Source organism: Genypterus blacodes, unplaced genomic scaffold (genome assembly GCF_046128005.1).
Source record: "Genypterus blacodes isolate CSIRO-AG114 ecotype Tasmania unplaced genomic scaffold, CSIRO-AGI_Gbla_v1 ptg000438l_1, whole genome shotgun sequence".
Taxonomy (NCBI): domain Eukaryota; kingdom Metazoa; phylum Chordata; class Actinopteri; order Ophidiiformes; family Ophidiidae; genus Genypterus; species Genypterus blacodes.
In genome coordinates this window covers 4857168-4874044 of record NW_027467208.1, presented here as the reverse complement: position 1 = coordinate 4874044, position 16877 = coordinate 4857168, and the positions used below count along the sequence as shown (strand labels likewise).

At 45.8% G+C, this 16877-nt stretch overlaps 1 protein-coding gene across 3 annotated transcripts; it reads left to right on the top strand.

The window, feature by feature from the left end:
• The first annotated feature begins 38 nt into the window (after positions 1–38).
• Positions 39–16877, top strand: ago4 (argonaute RISC component 4). Of its 3 annotated transcripts, none has more exons than XM_076139056.1 (19): positions 39–233; positions 5840–6011; positions 6139–6259; positions 6875–7056; positions 7163–7299; positions 7421–7555; positions 8110–8197; positions 8362–8509; positions 8683–8802; positions 8955–9083; positions 11003–11151; positions 11259–11443; positions 11568–11727; positions 11830–12010; positions 12103–12246; positions 12458–12592; positions 12683–12784; positions 12885–13084; positions 13200–16877. In XM_076139056.1, the coding sequence occupies exons 1-19, from the start codon at positions 215–217 to the stop codon at positions 13306–13308; spliced, it is 2616 nt and encodes an 871-aa protein (XP_075995171.1). In that variant the 5' UTR covers positions 39–214; the 3' UTR covers positions 13309–16877. The 3 variants fall into 3 exon arrangements, with proteins under 3 accessions (XP_075995171.1, XP_075995169.1, XP_075995168.1); XM_076139054.1 differs by having other exon boundaries at positions 8955–9116; positions 11018–11151; XM_076139053.1 differs by having other exon boundaries at positions 8955–9116.

The following is a 16877-nucleotide window of genomic DNA, read 5'->3' as shown; positions in this document are numbered from 1 at the left end:
CGGCTCCACATACGCGCATGCGCAGATACAAATCCCCACAAACAGCAGGAGCAGCAGTAGCTCCGCTCAGTCAGTCCAAGGCAGCAGCCATTTACGCATCTATATATTCCCTTTTCTTAAATTAGCCACTTTAAGCTTCGCAATACCGCCCCCAATTTCAGCGTCGGTACGGAGCCGGCAGGCCGGGACAGAGACGGAGAGAGAGGCCTCGGCCATGGAAGCGCTCGGACCCGGTAAGAAAAAACAGAAAGAAGCGAAGGGAGCGGGGGGAGAGAAGGCTCCGTGTGCTGGGAGTGTGTGCGTCAAATGCGTCGCTTCACTGGGGGCCGTGGCTGCAGCGAGGCCTCGACGCACTGAGGGGAAAACAAACCCGGAGGAGGGAGGCCCAGCCCGTGTGTGTCTGCCTGTGTGTGTGTATACGTGTGTGGCATTATTTACACGACTGACATGCTCTTATTGTTTACCTATAAGGACGACTTGCTGTTATTTATCGATCAATTACGAGTGAACGCTCGTATATGTCGGAAGCTCGCGCTGCTCGTCGTGTCGGGGCTGCTGGGCATTGTGTGTGTGTGTGGGGATTTAACTAGGACCTTCCTCCCTCCTTCCTTCCGCGTCGTGGTGTGTTTACGTTGGTGTTTTTTCGCGGTGTGTTATTTCTTTTCCGCCACAAACCTACGACAAATTCCATCGGAATATATGTGCAAATATCTCCCGTCATAGGTTTGATTCCCCGTGAAGCTCGCGCCGTGTTTAAATTTGAACCTTCGCCATCGGGGACACCGCGTCTCCTCAGACCCGTGTGTACACGATGAGAGGTGTAGAACAACAAAATGAATCCCATTGAAACATGTCACCGTCGTGAAATGAGCAGGCGTGTGTGTTTTTGTGACATTTCGCCGCTCAACGCGAGGTTGTCACTGGTTTCGTGCCTCTCTGATTATTTGGCAGCGGCCGTGAGCCTGTTGGTGCACAGTAGGGATGGATGGCGCCTTTATCGATCAGACGAGTAGGCCAGCTCCATATTTATTCATCTGCTATATGATAACAAAGGCACTTTAGTTTGCAGCAGTGCTGTGACCTGAAGATGCATAGGAAAGATAACAACACACTCCTTTACACCCAGTCAGTCACAGTTAATTGTCTCCTGTTGTCAAATATGGACGCCCATCTTTCACACATCTGAATAGAAAAGGCAATCCTGGATTCTAGGCAACATGTGTCTCCTCTGGGCACACGTATTGTCCATATTTTGATACGAGGTGGTGGCGTTATAAAGGCAAAGGTGTAGTTTATCATTTGTAGTGGCTGTTAAGTGATACAGAAATGAAACTGGCAGTATAAGGGTCCAGGAAAAGGCTTTGGAGACTGTTGTATAACCTCAGATTTCCACAGGTGTGTGAGCTGTGGCACACAGATGTCAAACATAATCAGGGCCAGCGATTCAGTTTTTATTTTAGATAACGGTGGGTGGTTCGTTACAAAATCTTTCCCAGCTTTTTTACGACTTCCACATTCTGGTTACATTGGAAGTTCCAGTGTTGTGGTTGTTTACCTCTCCAGTAAAACGTGCACTGCTCAGGAGTAGCTGCTCAATTTACATAACTTTGAATAGTATTCATCGGGGTGCATCAGTTCTTTTGGGTGAAAAGGGATATCTCATGTTTTCCATGCATAGTGGCCTATGAAGAGAAGCATATTGAGAACAGACATGGGAAATGGGATGCCAAAGAAATGTAAATTCCACAAAATAATGCCAGAGTGATGTAGATCCAGGACTGAGGATGTCCAACCCTGCACAAAATGCCTCTCTTCAGAATGTTATGCCCACATAGCATAGTGAGTCTTTGTAACAAGAAATTGTCAGCGTTTCTAGTGTATATGCACTTCATTATGTTGGGTTTAAGGTCTGACAAGGCGTGAATAACTGTGTGTTGTTGTAGTTGTGTTGTGAAAACAGTTGAGGCCGTTGCATCACAGCTGGATATCTTGTCATGTTACATCTCAACAAGAAAGCTCGTCTGCTGCAGGATTCCTTGTGGAGAACGCAGTCTTTGATCTTAATATCCTTTTGAATAGGTCTGAGTAGAGGAGTTTGATTCAGTGTCTCATTTGCACCTGAACTGTGGGGCTGCTGTCTGGAGGTGTGTTCAGCATGCCGAGTGAAAGCACGGTGTAGGAGAAGGGCAGAATGTAAATGGGGGCAATCAAATGCTAAATTGCTGTAAGCGGCGTGAATTGAGGCAAATGGACGACCATTCAGCTGGAAGATGTTTCAACATCACCAACAAATGCAGTCGCTTGATCCCATCTGATGAACGATGACCACCCAGGCACAAAAGCAAACCTGGGGGAAGATAACAAACAATGGCCGATGCTGGAAAGTTTACAAATGTAATGATAAACTTACACAGACAATGCATTTTGCGCCAACATCTGCACCCATGGTCAGGAAATCTTCTAGTTTATTGTTGAAACGTGGCCTTCAGAAATACCATATCAGATTAAAAGCAAGAAGAACTTTAAATGTGCTTCCTCTGTGAAAATCTAAATTTGAGATAGATTGTGAATGGTTGATAAGCAGCTAGTCTCCTCCACAGACCGGTGTATTACCTTTGCCTAGGTGTTTTGTAGGTGTGTGGGCGTCGGTGTGCTCCACGCTCCGTGCTGGTTAGCATCTGACTCATCACCGGGCTGTACTATCATACTAATGCTTAGCCTTAAAGCCAGCTGTCTCTCCACACAGTCACACAGTGGTTACCAGGGACACCCACTGCGTTAGTAAGCTCTACATTGCATGAGTAACAAACCGCTTTCAGCAAACATGACTACACTGCTCGCTGTCTGATCTTTTCGAATGATAGATTAGTGAAGTCTGTTAGGCGGTGATTCCAGATGTGGCGGTGTTCTACATCGTATTTACGGCCTTATAACATAATTTCACATTTGTTTTCAAGTTAAAATGATCGGAAATTGGCTACAGCTGCTGAGAATCTTGGAGTTTGGTAAGAGGGCATTGTTAAGAATGTAGTTATTAATATCACTGATTTCTCTGTAGCTCCACAGGGAACACTAGAAATGGTTTTCCCACCAGTGAAAGCACGCCGCCGCTGCCTGTCATAGATCACATCATACTGTCTCACTCAGACTAGGATGTTTGGTGAAGGGTTTTTTAAAGAAAGGACAAATTGCAAATTTGGCAAGGCGTCGGTAGTCTTTATGTGATGTGAGGCTCAAGTGTGTTATTTTGGAAGTGATTCTGTCAGTCACAAATGTCTTATGGACCCGTTCCCATCGACAGAAGAAGAAGAGGAAGCTTGTGGAAAGACTCTATCATCAAGTCGCAGGCTTTCATTTTGTGATGTTGGGTACATTTGATTGTCTGTAAAGCTTCTTGTAGATCAAGCTAAGCTATTTGTGCACATAGATCTTTTTTGCCATGGTCAGAGCTCAAACTATTGTGAATTTAACCCCGTGCGTTTACCTTTGGTTGGTTGTGTGGTGCATAAATGAATCAAAGACCATGCAGGATGAAGAGAAACTACTGACACAGAAACTCTATTGGTCATACTTGTAGGTGGGGGTTGTGTTGGTGGTAAGAAGACACACACACGCGCGCACGCACGCACGCACACAGACGTGGAGGTCTAACACTGTTGGCAGTTGAAGAGACTATATATAGAGACAGCTCTCTTTGGTGAAAGTAGAAGACCCGGGCCCCAGTGTGCTGAGTAGGATCTGCACATGCTCTCAATCTTTCCGATCAATCCCCAAAGAAATGCTACCTCTCTTATATTTACTAAGAAATGTTTTGTTAAAATTCAGCTCTGATGATTTCTGAATCCCTCATGTGTGTGTGCTGTGTTTTTGTTCAAAGATCTCCCTCAGTATTTTGTCCACCCTCTAAATGTGGGGGAACAAAATACACACCTTTTTGTGTAAGTGGACATTGCACAAAGGCTTCTGCACTCACGGTCATTATCTACACACGCACATGCACACACACTAGCCACACACAACCAACGCACTTCACCCGACTTACTACTGAATTGCAGCACGCCTCGACCACAACTCCACAACCAAAACAAATAGCTACACATTTATAACCTCATCACATACGTTCCCTTTGAAAAGCTGAATACAGCGTGAAAACCGCTTGTTTATACGGAGGAGGAAGAAGAAGAGGGGGAGGTGGGGAGCATGGGTGGCAATTTGGGGCCCCGTCTCGTTGAGGCCATTCTGTGGAGCCTGTTTTCAGGAAGCGATGGGGAGGGTCCTTATTGTCCTTGCCCCCGCGCGTCACTTGCTAACTGGAGCGTGTGGGTGTCCGGACTTCAGCGGGACCCCCCTCCCTTGCTGTCAGTTGACAAAAGCTTGGAAGCAGCCTCCACCGCCTCCTCCAGCCTCATTCCATACCACCTAGGCTAAATATCATTTCTCCTAGTTCAGTCGAGCCAAAGGATAGAAAGATAAAGCTTCCCTGCGTGGGAAAACAAAGATGTCTGCCGTTTCCTTTGTGCACACTGACGCACAATTGGCTTTTGACAGGTGACACGGGTATCACACACTGCCTCCTTCTGTGTAAACGTAAATGGGCACTACAAACGTGCGAGATGTCCATGTTGTGAATCATCGTCACGCTCACTGTAGCCGGTCAGGCCTGAGGTATTGAAAACACGAAGATGACTAACGTGCGAGGTATTGCAGATCTTGAATGCCTGCAGTGCTGCCAGCATTCCCTCAAATACACACACACACACTACAGAACACTCTAGTAGTAGATAAAAGAGGAAGCTGGTGTACATGCAGGAGATATCCATATTATGGATCGTCGATTGATTTATTTTAGGATTCCAAAAGTGCTTTGTATTTGTTGTGCGATCATAAGATGTTAACCCACAACACAACTATCTGTAGTAAATAGCTAGGAGTTGCATGAACAGTCCGCAAATATTGTGTGACTGGGACGGTTCATTTCTGAAGTGTGTGTTAGAGTGTAACGGTAATCCCAGACTCCCTGAGCACCCCCATATGGCCCCGCAGCCGCCGCCGCTGTCTGTCTGAGGGGAACTCCTTCTTTGTCTCGGCGCGTGGGGTGGACGCCCTCTGTGTTTGGGTGGAGCCGGGGGGCGGGCCGAAGGATAATTGGAGGTCATTGTTGCGTCTGCCCCTCGTTGACCCATCTAGGTCAGGGGCCAGAGTTATGGATCAATCAAATTGCCCGTGTGCAATTGTGGGCCGATCTTCCATTTGGGTGCGTTCAAGCAGGTGGCGGTTGTGATGAGATCTGCTGCAACAAGCTCAGCCTTAAACTGCTGACATTTCTTTCTTCTTTTTTCTAACTAACCTTTAATGGAAAGATAAATGCACATCCTGTCCATCAGTATGTTAACATGCTCTTTAAACTGTTATTATACTGCGATAAAGGCAAAGAAATGGGCTTTTACACAATAGGTCATGTGTACTGAGAGGAATCCTATAGTTTCTGTGCATTTATACGCCTTAATCACATCTATAATTGCATTGTATAAAAGGACAAATACTGCATGTAAACACACTGACTGACACCGACTTTGTTCACTTAAAAAAGATCCCAAATGCCTTAAATGAAGTGGAACTTTCTGAGCATATAAATTATGCATTTACAAATATTCTGCTGAAGGAGAGGAGCATTAAATTAGATATGATTCATAATTAGTGTATGAATGTATAAACTGTATGTAAACATGAACTGTAATGCCTGGGACAATGATGACCTTCTTGTTGTGAAGCTCTTAAGTGTCAGCCTTTGGGATTTGATGTTTACTAACATAGCCCCTGTTCTGTCTTCCCTCTCCAGGCCCGCCCGCCCCTACCTCTCTGTTCCAGCCTCCGCGGCGTCCCGGCCTAGGCACGGTGGGGAAACCCATCCGCCTGCTGGCCAACCACTTCCAGGTGCAGATTCCCAAGATTGATGTCTATCACTATGATATCGACATCAAGCCTGAGAAACGGCCTCGAAGGGTCAACAGGTAAACACGCAGACGGGGTGTGATGTGTGGGTTATTACTTAGACGGTGTGTGTAGCAGTAATGTAAACGTGTGAATAATAATACCTGATCATCTGCTTGATACTCTGTTGTTGTCGCCGTTTTACAGGGAGGTTGTCGACACCATGGTTCGGCATTTCAAGATGCAGATCTTTGGTGACCGACAGCCTGGATATGACGGGAAGAGGAACATGTACACAGCACACCCACTGCCAATAGGGAGAGACAGGGTTGGTATTTCACACACTTAGCCATGGTAACCGTTAATAATGTTTTATATTCTGCTCCTTGACTCTGAAATGACACAAAAACTTTCCTTTTAGTATTGATGTTTAAATGCTCCAGAGAGATTGTGATTCTCTGCAGCATCAAATTCTCTGTTTTGCCCTCATGTCCTTGGTAATAACAAAATAAATCACAGCCCAACAACAAATCCGACTCAAAGCGCCTGCATACAAAGTGCATTATTTGTTCTGACAGCAGATTTTTATGAAATGCAAGATGTTTCTGTGAAAGTCATCCTTGCGTGGCATTTAAAAATAACGCTTCGACATTTTTAATTCACAGTTTTGCTTTCTTTGTTAAATTTCAGTCTGTCCTCCTTTCCCCCTTCATGTCACGTCAAGGACAATGAGTCAATGAATTAACAATGAAATCTTTCTGCGTGCCCTTTGGTATTTATTGCCAGTCCCACTCTGTCACCTGTTATCCAATCCACTTACCTCCACTCGTCCCTCCCGGTCTCCCTTTGTCCTTCTCTCCCCCTCGCTCTACTGTCCGTCTTCCCTCCCTTTTGTCCTCGGCGTTTCCGTCTTTCACGCCCGGCGTTTTCTCTCCGCCCTCAGGTGGATCTGGAGGTGACCCTGCCCGGTGAGGGGAAGGATCAGACGTTCAAGGTCTCCCTGCAGTGGGTGTCTGTGGTCAGCCTTCAGATGCTGCTGGAAGCCCTGTCCGGTCACCTGAACGAAGTCCCCGAGGACTCCGTTCAGGCCCTGGATGTCATCACGCGTCATCTGCCCTCCATGAGGTACCCAAGTTGCTCTTAAAAATAGTCACGGCTCATGAATGTGTCCGTGTCAGACATACAAACACAAATACTTTACTGAAACTGACCGGCCTCTGTTTGCTCACAGGTACACTCCGGTTGGACGGTCGTTTTTCTCCCCTCCGGAGGGCTACTACCATCCTCTGGGTGGAGGCAGGGAGGTGTGGTTTGGTTTCCATCAGTCTGTCCGTCCTGCCATGTGGAACATGATGCTTAACATCGATGGTAAGACCCGCACAGTGTGTTTAATGTAATCATTGATAGATCGTGGTGTAATTCAGGTCGCCGTGAGTTAATTTTGTGTGACTGATTAATGACTAATTGTACATCTGTCTCGCCCCCACAGTGTCAGCCACTGCTTTCTACCGTGCCCAACCTGTGATAGAGTTTATGTGTGAAGTGCTCGATATACAGAACATCAACGAACAGACCAAACCACTGACGGACTCGCAGCGCGTCAAATTCACCAAGGAAATAAGAGGTGGGCACTCATCAACAGCACACACACACATACACACCGTACACACATGTTTCTTGTGACTCGTCGTATTTTCCAGAAAGTATAGGCCTGTATACACGTAGATAAGATAGATAGATAAAGCTTGTGTGAGTCAGTAGATCCATCGGGCCTGCAGGGCATGTGGTAGTGTGTGTTTTCTATGTTGTGCATGCGGACTAAAGAAACGACACCCACTCGTGAAACACATCAATGTTGCGTACACAGTTAAAAAAAATAACACATGTTGAACAAAAACTGGGTGATCTCAAATCACTTGGTTTCACTTCTGGTTTTGTCTCCGAACAAGATGCTACACACTTCAAATTGATGTCACTGAACATGCCACAATCAAAGCCCAAAACAGCTTGTGGAGGAGAGGTCCCAAACATCAGTAGAGGGATGACTGCAGCTCTCACCAGCTAATGATCAAAATCACAAAATATGTGAAAGTAAGGTTGGTTTATAGCCTCCTCCATCTTATTCTTGTTCTTTTCTGTGTGTGTGTGTGCATTTGTATGTGTGTATGTTCTGAGCAGGTTTGAAAGTTGAGGTCACACACTGTGGTCAGATGAAGAGGAAATATCGTGTGTGCAATGTAACACGCCGACCTGCCAGCCACCAAACGTAAGTGTCAGCAAACACCCATTAGCCGATTCACTCCAGCAATCCAAAAAGCTTAGTTGTCAGAAACTTAAAAAAAAACTAAAAAAAATGGACGTGTGAAAGAATGAATGTGTGATTAATACAATTTGGTCTGGACACACCTACATTTTCCCGTTTATTCGCAGGTTCCCCTTACAGCTCGAAAATGGCCAGGCCATGGAGTGCACAGTAGCTCAGTATTTCAAGCAGAAGTACAATTTGCAGCTCAAGTACCCACATCTACCTTGTCTGCAAGTAGGGCAGGAACAGAAGCACACCTACCTTCCCCTGGAGGTGAGAAAGAGGTTGTTTGATGCGTTGGTTGTGAGGTTGGATAAAAAAATATGATTCATCTCTAGTGGTGACTCGCTCTCTTTCCATTCCTGCTCTCGTTCCCGCTACTCGTGATGCTGCCGTGTCTGTATTTGTTTTGTTTGATTTCTGACACGCGGCTCCTTGCGTTGCAGGTGTGTAACATAGTAGCAGGCCAGCGCTGTATCAAGAAGCTGACTGACAACCAGACGTCCACAATGATTAAAGCCACAGCCCGCTCGGCCCCCGACAGACAGGAAGAGATCAGCAGACTGGTGAGCACTGGGTCTTTGAATTTCCTACGTTATTTTGGATTTTTACTCTTTTCACACATTCATCTCTTCTTACCATTGTTTTGTTCTCCTGCCACTGTCCTCCTCCTCCTCATCCTCCTCCTCCCATCTCTTCCGCTCCTAACCGTTCTCAGGTCAAAAGCAACAGCATGGTCGGGGGCCCTGATCCCTACCTGAAGGAGTTCGGCATTGTAGTTCACAACGACATGACAGAAGTAACCGGGCGTGTCCTCCCAGCGCCCATGCTGCAGTATGGGGGCCGGGTGAGTACAGACACTGGGCGAGACTGTGGCAGGGTGAGTACTGGGCACGGGTTCGCACTCTGGGGGGGCGCAAGCCTGATCGGGGGTTCACGACAAGGGTGGGGGGCGTCACAGAATGAATGCTGGGAGATGAGGGGTGTTCCAGGTTTTGCAGAGAGATGATATGACTGATATTCTATCATTCATATAAGCCAACTGTTGATTAGCTGCTCAGTTAATGATCGCCTGCCAGGAAAACTCGAGTCTCTGTGGAGCTTTCCTCTGCTATTCTCACAAAGAATAACAGAGCTGCAAAACACCATGAATGGACTCGCATACATGATCTGGACTAAAATATGACTCTAGCCAGTTGCTAATTTTGTCCTGTGAACATATATATATATATATATATATATATAGAAGGCAAACACACGAAGACGTCACAAAAACTTTTATAAGGCTCTCTATTCGTGTAGTGACGAGATTTGTTGCTGTAACATTTTCCAACCTGCAAGACCTGGAACTTTCACTGTGTTGTAATCCTGTGGGTGCACCTCAACAGTCCATGTGTGTATCTTCTGTGCAGCGGTCTTTCCCCTCCTGTGACACGGCGCTTACATACGTGTCATAGTGTTCATCAGGGCTGTCACAATGAATCTGTTGTGAAAATTCTTTGTATGTGCAAGTCAGGGGAAAGAATGAAGAAAAATGACTGGACTGTTGTGATTCACCCCCTGAATCTCGAATCAGCCACTCACCTGTACCCATAATGCATTCATCTTTATAGTTCCTTTGAAAACGGAACTATAAGGTTTGGTCATATATCCCTATATGGACCCTTAATGCTGGATTTTAATTTATTTTTATCCATTTTAATAATAAAAGCTGTAATTGGGCCCTAGACCAATTTTCGCTCATCTGCATTGGTGGTTAGGTGTGCGAGGCTGAAATGGCATTCAGGGATTGTGTGTGCAAGGGAGGGGAATGACTGAACCACCAGCTGGAGAGCGATAAGACTCAGGTCACCCAGCCTTGAGACGATGAAGCAGAACGTAAATAACCCATACAGTTTAAAGTGGCAACGCTTGAAATGAACGCGAGACATTGCACCCAAATTCTGTACTGGAGTCAGAGTACATGACATAAATCTCACTATTGGCCAGCTGCTCTGTGGCACAGTACGTGTCGGCTCATTTAGTTAATTCACATCAGTCTGCTGAATGGCTTGGCACAATGCCCGCTGGGATATTGAGTCTAATTGGCTTCCAGAAAAATGCGTTTAAGTGTGGACTGACAGCTTTTCCCATTTCAGTGGTCATTTGCTCTGAATGAAGCAGACACACTTCTCAATTTAAACGGGCGCGCAGATGACGTTTGACATACGGCGGCATCGGCACATTAGCAGGAATAAAAGTTGAGAACTGACTGCATGCAGAACATTTGAGAAGGGAAAGGCTTTCTGACTCCATAGGATTGTCGCTTTTTCCTCTGATTGAATGTGGGGGGTGGGGGGGGTGTACTCAGATGATGAATAACTTATAATATTGGGGTGATACAAGTATCCTCACAGTTGGAAACAAGTCAGGAAAGAAAATTGCAAATGATTTCGGCTAAAGTGGATCATTTTTGTCACACTCCTCACAATATCCTTCTCAAATCAATCCAGCTCAGTTTGGATGATCACATATGTGGCCTACAGTCTGTCCTGCAGCTAAACCCTAACCCTAACATTCCATGGCACACTGTAAGACAGAACATCTTTCAAATTGAAGATCTTTAACGTGTTGATGGAGGAATATTGAGTGACTATCAAACATTTAGGAGGTGCAGCTTGGTGGGCTTTTAATGTTTGCATGAAGAATGATGTATACGTGTGGGTAACCAGGCTGTAGTATCTGTTGTATTGGCTTTTCAAACCGGGGGGTTGACTAAGAGAGTAGGGACTCTCTCCGCAGAATAAAACCGTGGCCACGCCCAACCAGGGCGTGTGGGACATGAGAGGAAAGCAGTTCTACGCCGGCATTGAGATCAAGGTGTGGGCGGTGGCTTGCTTCGCACCGCAGAAACAGTGTCGAGAGGACTTACTGAAGTGAGTTGTGAACCTGCTGTAACATTTGTATAAAAGGACAACACTGTTACCGTGTTATGATATTACATAGAGTTAGATACAATTCCTTTTGTGCCGCTTTGCAATAGGAGCTTCACAGATCAGTTGCGGAAGATCTCAAAGGATGCTGGGATGCCGATCCAAGGCCAGCCATGTTTTTGTAAATACGCCCAAGGAGCCGACAGCGTGGAGCCCATGTTCAAACACCTCAAGATGTCCTACGTAGGCCTGCAGCTCATCGTGGTCATCCTGCCCGGCAAAACGCCTGTCTATGGTGAGAACTTGAAAGTTGGGATTTATTGGTTTTTGCTTTGAAGATGAGGATAGCACATGGGAATTTTAGCTTTTAGTTTAAACCCAAATCGAAGCCTGATCACCTGTCGTCTTCTCCTCTACAGCTGAGGTGAAGCGGGTGGGAGACACTCTCCTGGGCATGGCCACCCAGTGTGTGCAGGTGAAGAATGTAGTCAAAACCTCTCCCCAGACCCTCTCCAACCTCTGCCTCAAGATCAACGCCAAGTTGGGGGGCATCAACAACGTCCTGGTGCCTCATCAGAGGTCAGCATGTAGTTTCATCTGTTCTACTCAGAATCAATTATGAAAACACGATTCAGTCTTTGCCACACTTTGGACTCACTGCTTCATCCTCTTCTCGTTCAGGCCCTCTGTGTTCCAGCAGCCTGTCATCTTCCTGGGTGCTGATGTCACCCATCCTCCAGCAGGTGACGGAAAGAAGCCATCCATTGCAGCGGTAGTGGGCAGTATGGACGGACACCCCAGCCGTTACTGCGCCACAGTGCGAGTCCAGACGTCTCGACAAGACATGTCCCAAGTCCCCACGGTACTTGCAAAATGTCATTCTCCTACTTAACACTTTCCTCTCCATCTTAATAGCTGTTATAGAGTCTAAATCCGATGTTCTTGCCTCTTCAGGAGCAACTCTTCAGCCAGGAAGTCATCCAGGACCTGACCAACATGGTGCGGGAGCTTCTTATTCAGTTCTACAAATCCACACGCTTCAAGCCCACGCGCATCATCTATTATCGTGGTGGAGTGTCTGAAGGACAGATGAAGCAGGTGGGATACTGGTCAAATAAGTGTTACTATTGTATTCATTTAGATCATTTGAAGCAATGAAATGTTGGAAGCCTCCCTTACAATTTGAAATAGATGTACATTAATCCCAACAAATGTTGTTCTGTAGCTGTACTGTGATGAAACAGAGCCCATATAACAGCTCAGGTGACTTGACAGCCCATGCAAATGTCTCTGCTTTGTGTGTTTATAGGTGGCGTGGCCAGAGCTCATAGCTATCCGCAAGGCATGTATCAGTCTGGAGGAGGATTACAGGCCGGGCATTACCTACATCGTGGTCCAGAAACGCCACCACACGCGTCTGTTCTGCTCTGACAAAGCAGAGAGGGTCAGTAGTAGACTTGTGATGTTGCATGGGTTTCTACTGTACATCGTTGGGTATCCAAGTGTGATCTGATTGGTTGCCTTCCGTCCGCAGGTTGGGAAGAGCGGTAACGTCCCCGCTGGCACCACAGTGGACAGCACCATCACACACCCGTCAGAGTTCGACTTCTACCTGTGCAGCCATGCTGGGATTCAGGTGAGGGCCACAACGTTTCATCAACCGCGCAAACGTTTCAGACCGCCTGAGATCGCTGTGCTCTAACATGTTTGGCGTGTTCTGTGCCTTCCTCCTCTAGGGCACCAGTCGTCCGTCCCACTACCACGTCCTGTGGGATGACAACTGTTTCACCGCCGACGAGTTGCAGCTCCTCACCTACCAGCTGTGCCACACCTATGTACGCTGCACTCGCTCGGTCTCCATCCCGGCGCCGGCCTACTACGCCAGGCTAGTGGCTTTCCGTGCCCGCTACCACCTGGTGGACAAAGACCACGACAGGTGAGGCAGAATGTGGCGTGGTCGGCTTAGAAAAGACTCGAATGAATGAATGATTTGTTTTGTGTCTTCTTCTGTACTGGTTGCATTCTAAATCCCGCCCTACTTTGTTTTCTAGTGCGGAAGGCAGCCACGTGTCGGGGCAGAGTAACGGCCGGGACCCCCAGGCACTGGCCAAGGCAGTCCAGATCCACTATGATACCCAGCACACCATGTACTTCGCCTGAGCTAGCGAGCATGTCAGCCAGTCCACCTACCTTCATCTCTGTCTTTTTATGTCTTTGTTGCCAGTCTCTCTTTTTTTCTCCCGTATCTTCCTCCCATTACAGTTTGTCTCTTCTTTTCACGTTTTTTTTCCCCTTTTTTTTGTGTGTGAATCTGCACCAAAGCGGCTCTTAAGACGGCCCGGGGAACGTTGTCGCTTCCCGGGGCCGTCTGGCAGGTTTTATTTCACGGAACAGGCTGTGAACCCAGCGTTCCCAGTCCAAGCCGCCTTTTTAACCAGCAACTCAGCACTGAGAAACCCTGCGGGGTTTCCGTTGCGCGAAAAATGAAAAAAATGAAAAAACAAAAACAAACCATTCACACAAAGCAGAAAATTGAGCCATTATTTTGTGTTTGTTTTTGTTTTTTCTATTGGAATGTCTGCACTCTTGTGTTGGTAAGATACACTGAGCGAGGGAGTGGACTGGCACCATCTGTGTGTCTGTGCAGCTCTTTAGCTCTCCCAGCTAAGCAGGACTCTTATCTACTTTTACCTCAAAGCCCCTTTGGGCAAAAATCTGTCACAAGGTCTTGGGTTTACCGGGTGGTGGGGAGGAAACTCTACATGAAGAGATGGAGGGGAGTCGACCTTTTGAGAATGATATATTTTTTTCCTTTTTATGAGCGTGTGTTTTAACTTTTTCTCCTTTACAGTCTTTTACAAGCGAGGTGACCTGGGTGTCCATGCCCATTACTACTTTCCTCTCTCATCTATAGCGAAGAATAAGTGTGAGTGTGTGTGTGTGTGTGAGCGTATACCTGTGTGTGTGGGTGTGTGTCTCTGCATCTCTGTATATATATGTACTGCTGTATGTATGTGGTGAGGTGCGTGTTGGCGTGTGCATGCGTGTTTCATGGCAGGCCACTGAATTGTAAAGGGAAAATCAAGGAGATAACTGCTGTAAATGCCTCAGATTTGTTTTTATATTCACACATACAGTACATATAAACATATATTTACATCTATAGAGCAACCTTGAAACATATTACTTAAACAGGCCGCACATAGGCCGGTGTGGGTATTTGTAGCAGTCCTGGTTCATCTATTAAATGAAATTACCTTTAAGTTACTCGGGGAAAATGCGCCTTCGCCTGCCGCTAATGCAGCACGGGCGGACGGTCGCGCCTTTGGGAGCCAGCTGTTCCCGTTTTTTATGAGATCAACCCCCAGAAACGGTGACTTAATCCATTTCAAGTAGTAGGTGAACCCAGGTCTGATGTGTAGCAGTAGTGACCGTGGTCTGGCCTGTGACTCTGGTTCAGCATTGGGACCTGATGAATGGTTGAAGGCATTAAACACAGAGTATTTTTGTATCTGTGTGAAAAGCAGGATCTTATTTATCCCTGGACCTGATTATCTGAAAGATTATATCACTGCTGGACATTGCTTTGTAGTTTGTTTTCTATTGTAGTTTTAAAGGGCCAGAAACAGCTATTTGAGGTCTCCTTTGCTAATACTGGACAGTTCATTGCACTGACCCGGGACGCTAGGCAAGCAACAGAGGGCACTCTCATTCTCTCTTACCTTTATGCATTTATACATACAAATCAACAAAGCAGATTTGTAAAAGTTTAATATAAATTGTTTTGTGGTTATCTTACAACTGTTTAGAATTAGTAGATTACCATCGATGTTGTTGTTGTGTTTGTTGTCGTTGTCGTCGTTGATGTCAATGTTGTTACTATTGTGATGAAATTTTAAGGTTGGCAGCAAAGCCAGTTGTTATACATTCGCGCGGAATTTCAGGAATTGGAATTGCAGGTTTAAAGGAAGGGTAGGAAAAAAATTGTAGCATTCTGGCTAATGATAAGAAAACGTAGGCCCCCGAGGATGGATGGATGAATTTATGCTTCCTTTTTAGTTTCTGGTAATACTAATGGTTAGAGGCGGTGCCGATGTGTCGTGTAGCACTCCGACCTGTAGAACAGATTTCCCACTCTGTTGGTATCGGTTAGTTTTGATCGGTTAGATGGAGACAATCAGGTATCGTAATCAAGAGTGAATTCGAACTAAGGGATCGTTTAAAAGAGTTTGTGATAGGCAATGAGTTGAATTTTTAAACTTTTAAAAAACGGTTTATATTACTCTGTGTGTATTAAGTATACCCATCTTAAAGTCTACTACTTATGATGTTTGTTTCATATTTTAATGCATTTTTGACACTGGATTAAATGAATTGACAATAAGCATAAGCACTGCCCTTGGACCTCCTGTACCAGCACGCCGTAAGCTGTTACCAAGGACACCACAGTAAAAATCAGCGACTTGCCACGGCGGCCAGTTGCTCAGGTGGTGTCGCCCGGTGTTCCGGTTTGAAGGAGCTTTGGAATAGTCGACGTGCACGCCTCATCAGGGGGGACAGCTCAGCAAAAACCCTTTTGTAATAAACCACCCGTAAAGCAGCAGGTTTACTATGAATGAGTTTGAGCACCTACCTGTTGAAGGCGTGGGCGTTGGCCTCAGCCAATAGCGGGGAAGTGGGAAATGATAGGGCGAAGCTAGTGGCGGGCGGGGCTAGTGGCGGATGGGTCGGGCGTCGTCCAGGCATTGCATGCAATAAATTTTCGTCTTGTATAAATGGGGGGAGATTGGTTTTTACTATGTGCACTAGATTTACCAGCTGAGTGGAAGGAGGGAATGATTTGATGTTTTTAAATCCAGAAATTCACAAGATTTGATCACGAAATCCCAGGAAAAAAAGAGGTTGGATATGAAATTACTCCCAGTTTTTAAAACAACATTGCAAAGCAATATTAACCCAATTCACGTTTTCAAAAACAGAATAACAAAGCTATAAAGCTACTCATTGTGGTTGTTGGTCTACTCTCGCTATTGTGTCTCTGTACTTTTATTTATTTTATTTTAAATTCTTTTGCTTGTATCAATCAGTGGGAATGTGCATTTGGTGAAATAGTTATGTAGGCTCTAGAAACCTTTTCTTTCAAGTAAAAAACAAACAAAAAACGACACTGCTCGCGTGCATGCCAGAGTAACGTCGTGTTTAAAAAGAAGAAAAAAAACATTTTGGAATCATATTTATTATGAGACAGAAAAAAATATAAAAGCTCTTTTGGGTAAATGTTTATCAATTTAGTGAGACTGTTTTAGGCTAGCAATATTTGTCCAGTCTCTCTCAGATGTATTTTAAAGATTCCTACACAAAATGTCAGTAATTTTGGAGGTACAGGCAGTTTTCTTAGAGGAGGGGGCGTCTTGTCTTTGCGCCGTGTCCAAATCCAAACGAGGTACTTTCTTCAAACGTGGACACCGTTAAAGACCAAACCCCTCTCCTCTGACCAGGCTACCGTTGCGGGCAACCATTTTGTCTCCTCGTCCCTGGTTCATACCCTTTGGCCGCGCCTCTTAGGGGGGGCTCTCCTGTCTCCTTGGCAACTCTCGGTTGACCCCCTTACAAATGCACTTCCTCTTTGTGAGGTGGTCTAGTGAAACCCCATGGCATTCACGGAGCAGGATTACCTCTTTTTAAACTTTTTAAAAAAAAAGATCCATAATTCTTTCTGTGCCCCAGTA